General features: G+C 49.8%; 1 protein-coding gene across 1 annotated transcript; it reads left to right on the forward strand.

The window, feature by feature from the left end:
* The first annotated feature begins 2,229 nt into the window (after positions 1–2,229).
* On the forward strand, positions 2,230–5,301 carry Fam43a (family with sequence similarity 43 member A). Its single transcript, XM_076868441.2, has one exon. It carries the CDS (start codon positions 3,140–3,142, stop codon positions 4,427–4,429), a length of 1,290 nt encoding a protein of 429 aa, XP_076724556.2. The 5' UTR covers positions 2,230–3,139; the 3' UTR covers positions 4,430–5,301.
* The last annotated feature ends 1,408 nt before the right edge of the window (positions 5,302–6,709 follow it).

Below are 6,709 nucleotides of genomic sequence, written 5' to 3' on the forward strand. Positions count from 1 at the left end.
ACTGGTCCAGTTGGCCCGTGGATGCCTCCCTGCCACTGTAATTCCCTGCTCTGTCTTTTTTATCATATAAATCCCACAGTGGTGCCTCCTGCAGAGAATGAAATCAGCCTTAAATTTCACTACAGCTCCTCTTTTCCCCTTCCAGAACCTTCTGGCCCTTGGTCCTCTGAGACAGTTAGAAATGCTAACCGCTTAAGTACAATGTCTGCTTTTGTGGAGTTTTGATTTCAAGATTATAGACCAGCTAAAGATCACTTAGCACAGGTTAATTTGATGTGTTTATTTCAGAAATTTTTTTTGCTTTGGAAAAGTTACTGTCTACTTCACTGACACTGCAAGATATTTCAGAAATCCGAGAGAAGAGAAATTAATGTTGGTTTAATGGTGTATAACAGTCCCACCTCATTCTGGTGCCATGTCTGGCATCCTTCCATTAACCCATCAGGGCAGCTGAGGAGTAAGGCATGATGGCTCTGGTAGAAGGTCATAGGGCCAGCTGGTATGAGAGGGCCATTCCTTCCTTCCAAGAGTACAGAGAGTAAGAAGGCCCAAAAAGCATTATGAGGAAAGTTTTTCTTTCATTGTTACAGTCATTGAATTCCATCCTACTCTGCACATGTACATGCTTTTTCATACTTCTATAATTTTGCCATCTTGTATACCCAGAAAGACCTCCAATCCTTTGTTGTTTTGAGAAATCCTGTTCATCTTTCAAACATCACCACCTCCATGGAGTCTTTTCTGATTTTCCTTGTCATAATGAACCTTTTCTTATCATAGCTTCTCCGAGCATGTCGGTCTTTCTGAAGGCATTTAGACCACTCTGTCTTCTTATTCACATGCATGTCTCATTCATAAAAACAACAAACATTTATTGTCTCTTTGTACCAGTCACAGAGGACACAGGGTACTTTCATAAAACCTACCTTGCAGGGGAAGCTCAGACAGAGTTTAGTGGCATTTACATCCTTCTTTGGACTAGGAGCTTCTTGGGAATGGGATTTAGGTCTACTCCTAGCTCAGGACCTATCACAAAAGGTAATTCAGTACCCATGACTCTGATAAACCTGGGTTAGAATTCAAAGAAAGGTTAAAAGATAGCAAATGTAGGGTCAGGGAATTTCCAGGAGCCACAGTGGTTCTTAAATGAAGAACCACTGTGGCCTAAGAAGAGAGACCACTGTCAGCCTCCACGAAGAGCCAGGGAGTTTGTTGCAGGACCATCTGGACATTTATCACACATTCCATCTAGAAGTCATTTTTGCTTTGCCATAGAGGCAAGTGGGTTTTTTCAAGGACCTAGAAATGAGCTATTAGTCAAGGGTCAAGCTGGTCAGATGACTAAAACTACGTTGTCCAGTTGGCAAATGAGAAAAATAATAATGCAATCATCACTCCCATTGGAGGATATTTAACACTCATTAGAATTTTTACTAGGAATTCTCATTCAGAATGTGTCAATGCTATAATAAAACTGAATGACAGGCCTGCCAAAGTAAACTGAGGTCTAACCATATTCAGCATTACTTAAAATTGTACCTATCTCAGAAAATTGCTCTACTTTGAGGGCAGGAAGGGTTATTGCTGAAGGAGGGTGTTAGGAAGCACCTAATTTATTAACTGTATACAATATTGTTCGCTCTAGTCATCTTACCACTCATTTCACTACCAGCTGTTTACCTGTAAATAACTGGCTCCAAGAAAGTAACAAAACAAGTCTTTGCCTCTCTGTTTTATTATTAATTAATTATTAATTCTGAAAATAATATTAAATGGCACCGTGAGATTCTGAGAGAGCTCTCACAAGGGGAAGGGGACTATTTTCCCAGCCATTTCCACAGGAAATTATAATTCACAATTTCCACTTCCACTACCTCCCCCAGAAGTTTCGATCTAGACATACATTTATTCAGTGAGTTGCAATTCACCCTGGGGGTGGAGTGTGAGAGATCAAGTTCCTTTTGCTGCGGGGTAACCCCAGTTATTCGTGGTTTCTGTATATAAATGAGATACTGCTAAATTTGAGGCATAGTTGCCAGATTGGATTTGTCTTCTCTTTCTCTCGACCAATGCGTGCAACCTTGTCCCTTTAAGAGACCAGAAAACCGTCGGGCGTCGCAGCTTGAAACTGATCCTCTTCTCTGCTGCTCCCCTGTCCCTGCGCGGCGAATGGTTCGTGCCGGCCTATATTTACCCGAGATCTTCCTTCCCTGACGGCAATGATGTGAGGGCAGCCAGCCACTGCTTGCAGGACTGAAGAGGGCGCGCTGCAAAGACCGGCAGCCGACCGTGGAGAGCCCGGGAGTGGAGTTGGACAGTCCTCGGAGAGAAGAAATGAGGTAGCGGCGATTCCCGAAGCCGACCATGCGTGCGCCCCGACCTTGGAGCCCAATGCTTCGGTGGTGGAGCCGGTCTGGACAGTGAGCTGGCGGAGCGTGAGTCCCCGGCATCCCGCTGGAGCGAAGATGCAGTGAGCCACCGCGGGACTGCTGCGCGGGGCCCGGCGCGGCCAGCCGGACCTATCATCTAACCACACTTTGGGCTCGCTACTGATTCCAGGACTTGCTCAGCTGAGGGGTCTCGGTCTCCAGCACCCCTAGTAGGTGGGGAGCCCTGGACCCTGGGCAAACTGCTTAAGAGTTTCCGCGGCTTCTGGCCCCAGGCCCACGGTTTGTGTGTGTGTGGCAGGGGGCCCTGTTCACGTTGGCCGGAGTTCCTGCAGATTCCCGCACCACCCCGTTGCTTTTACCGAGGCTCCCTCTATTTATTTGTATGCGTGCATCTCGCTCTTCTTCTGACTTTCCGCTTACTCTCCTTCCCTTTTCTCTCGTTGTGTTGCTTGCCTGAGACTTTTTGCCCTCGCCCTTGACTAGGCTGGGGTAATTCTCTGTGTGTGCGCCTCCACCCCTTACAAACTCGAAGCTGAATATTTTCCTTTAACAATTCTTCCCCACCCCCTGCGGGGATCCCAAGCACTATCCGTTCTTCCCTGCCCCCCTCTTCCTACCACTGGCCGGCTCCCAGCAGTTTTATCTTTCGGTCTTGCCCGGGCCAAGCCCGGCCAGGGCTGGTGGCTCAGCTGGGTTCAGACCCGGGGCTCGGCCGCCGCCGCCCAGCTGCGCCCGGGTGCCCTCCAGAGATGCTGCCCTGGAAGAAGCACAAGTTCGAGCTGCTGGCCGAAGCGCCGCCGCGGCAGGCGTCCAAACCCAAAGGCTACGCTGTGAGCCTGCACTACTCAGCGCTCAGCTCGCTAGCGAGAGCGTGTCCCGAAGGCGCGCTCAGTCGGGTGGGCAGCATGTTCCGTTCCAAGCGCAAGAAGCTGCACATTACCAGCGAGGACCCCACATACACCGTGCTCTACCTGGGCAATGCCACCACCATTCAGGCGCGCGGCGACGGCTGCACCGACCTAGCCGTGGGCAAGATCTGGAGTAAAAGCGAGGCGGGCCGTCAGGGTACCAAGATGAAGCTCACGGTGAGTGCGCAAGGTATTCGTATGGTGCACGCTGAAGAGCGCGCGCTGCGCCGCCCGGGCCACCTCTACCTGCTGCACCGCGTCACCTACTGCGTGGCAGACGCGAGGCTACCCAAGGTCTTCGCCTGGGTGTACCGGCATGAGCTGAAGCACAAGGCGGTAATGCTGCGCTGCCATGCTGTTCTGGTGTCTAAGCCAGAGAAGGCGCAGGCCATGGCCCTGCTGCTCTACCAGACCTCGGCCAACGCTTTGGCGGAATTTAAACGCCTCAAGCGGCGGGACGACGCGCGTCACCAGCAGCAGGAGCTGGTGGGTGCGCACACTATCCCGCTAGTGCCCCTGCGCAAACTGCTCCTGCACGGATCTTGCTGCTATAAACCGCCGGTGGAGCGGAGCCGCAGCGCGCCCAAGCTCGGCTCCATCACCGAGGACCTGCTGGGCGAACAGCAGGAGCAGGAGCTACAGGAGGAAGAGGAAGAGGAGCACCCCGAGGGCTGCCTGGAGGAAGAGGAGGAGGAGGAAGAGGAGGAGAATCGTGTGGGGGTGGAGGGCCCAGCAGAAGAGGAGACCGAGGCACAGAGGGCACTGGTGGTGGCCATGCACTTCGAATGTGGGGACTTGCTAGACACCATGGAGAATGGGCGCGAGGAGATGCTGGGAGGCGGCGGCGTCTCGCTGGGCCCTGGGTTGGGGACTCCACCTCCGCTGTCGTGCAACACCTCGGACGTGAAGGCTCAGCTGTCGCAGCTTATTAACGATCTGGGAGAGCTCAGTTTCGGCAACGATGTGCGCACCCTGCAGGCAGACTTGAGGGTGACGCGCCTGCTGTCGGGCGAGAGCACTGGCAGTGAGAGCTCCATCGAGGGCGGAGGCCCGGACGCAACCTCCACCACTGCTGGGAACAAGTCTGGTTCCGCAGACAGCTCCAGCCCCGACGAGCCCCACTCGGGTTGAGCTCCCAGCAGACTCCTCGGTGCTCCCCTGGCACTCCACAGTGGCTCCCCAACCGTTGTTCTAGCAATCTCCCTCTTCCCCGCCTTCATCCAAGGGAAATCGGGCACGTGGGGCCCTGGTCCTGGGTTCCCTATGGTCCTCCCCATCCACCCCGCGCCCTAACACTTTTTGCTCTTTTGGAGGCGGCTCTGGTTGCGAGTGGGGATGTGGGAGATGTGAAAGAGAAGAAAACCCTACGGAGGAGAAAGGGGTAGTCTTCTTGGTGGTGGTGAAGAGAAGGGCCGCTGAAGTTCAAAAAGTCCAGGAGGGCAGTGTGAGGTGCCTGTCCGCCAGTTTCCTGTTTGCTAAGCAGCTGGGGCCTGAGGAGGAGGGGTTAACTTCCTCCCTCAACCCCTCACTGGGCGAGGCCTTGCCCTGTCATTGAGATATCATTTAAAAAAAAAAAAATCTCTCTCACAATGTTTAAGGTTGAAATACCACCCTTTTGCACCCAGTTCTTTTTGGTGAGAGAGCTTGGGCTGTTTACCTCAGACTCAGACTCTTGAAATTCTGCCAAATTCCTCAAATAACTATTGGGGGGGGGGTGTTATGAAAGAAAGAGGCATTTTGTTTACAGTTAAAGACATCTAATATCTAAAAAAAGAGTTCTCCTTTAGAGTCACATACACCTTCCTCCTGCCCCAAATATCTCACTCCATGATGCTGTGTAAAATATTTTTGCACTGTTGTGAAGTATTTTTGACATTTTTTGTACATAACTGTGTTCTCAGAGCTGAATGTTTATATCTTTTGCTGTGCAAAAGAAACATGTAAAATGTTATTCAGTTGTATATATGGAAATGTGTATAAAACATTTTGTTATTTTTTGAGTAGCACTGCTCTGGTTCTGTTGGCATGCCATGGGGAAGAGAATAAATAACAGAACAGGTGAGCATCTGGAACTGCTACAGGAGGTGCTCAGATCTAAGTTGTGCATGGTCTTGGGCCTTTCTGGATGACACAACTCTCGGTGCTGTGTCTGGGACCCAACAGTGTTTCATATTCTTCATTTAAATTGTTTGAGCATGGGCTTTCCCTCACCTTTTTGAGCTAATTTTCGGAGAGGTCAGGGTGAGCTCCATTTCCCACTTTCAGACCTGAGAGGTTATGTGTGGAGGAGTGACATCGAGATCTGCTAAGGTTTTGCCACCTCTTCTGTGGGTTGCCTTAATGATTAAGAATAAGGATACTGCCTGATCTATTCCCTTACAGTCAAGGAGTTTTAGAGATGAATTCCAGACCTAAAGGAAGTCGCCATGGGCTCTCTGAGGAGTGGGGCAGTCTCTGCTTTTCCTGGGAGGAAAACCAAGTAGAGAGAAAAGTTGTAAGTTCCAATCATGTGTGAATGAGTCATGTGCAGGTGGGGTGGGGGTGGGTAGTGGCTTGCAGAGCCCGCTTCCTTCCCCTCTACAACTGAGCCTGGCCCAGTGGGAATGGTATGGAGGGCAAGGCAGAGGGGCTGTTAGAGAGCTTGGTCTGGGTGTGTGTTGTAGGGTTTTCATTTTTTCCTGTGCGCTTGTTTCTGTTGTAAACTCCCAACAGATGTCTCTAGTTGGGCTACACCCGATCAGCTGGAAGTTGTAATAAGATGCTGCCACAACTGTGCCTTCTGCAATTTATTTTTCCCCTTTGCCCTTTTGGGCCTCCTTTGTTATAGAAATGGATCTCGCAACCCCCCCCCCCCCCCCTCGCCTTCCCTGATGTTTTGCTTTGTTTTTGTCATAAATGTGTTCTGAGCAGTTAGAACCAGAGATCCCAAGGAGTCTGGAATTCACAGAAACCAGAGAGGAAGGGAGGGTGAAAGATGTTTTTCCCCCTAATTAGTGGGAGTGGTTCAAGAATAAGACTGTCTTTGGAAAAAGAAAAACACCAAGGGGATGGGTGGGAAATATTTTTTAAAATTTTTTATTTGTTTTAATTACTTATACATGACAGTAGAATGCATTTATGCACTTTGATATATCATTCATAGATGGGATATAATTTCTCATTTTTCTGAGTGTACATGTTGCAGAATCATATTGGTCATGTAGTTACATATATACATACAGTAACAATGTCTATTTAATTCTACTGTTTTTCCTATTCCCACATCCCCTCTCTCCTCTCCCATCACTTCCCTCTACCTAATCTAAGGTAATGCTATTCTTCCCTAGTGCCCCCCACCTTACTGTGAATTAGCATCCACATATTAGAGAAAGCATTCAGGTTTTGTGGGATTGGCTTATTTTGCTTAGCATG

This window comes from Callospermophilus lateralis, chromosome 10, assembly GCF_048772815.1.
Source record: "Callospermophilus lateralis isolate mCalLat2 chromosome 10, mCalLat2.hap1, whole genome shotgun sequence".
In the NCBI taxonomy this organism is placed as follows: Eukaryota; Metazoa; Chordata; class Mammalia; order Rodentia; family Sciuridae; genus Callospermophilus; species Callospermophilus lateralis.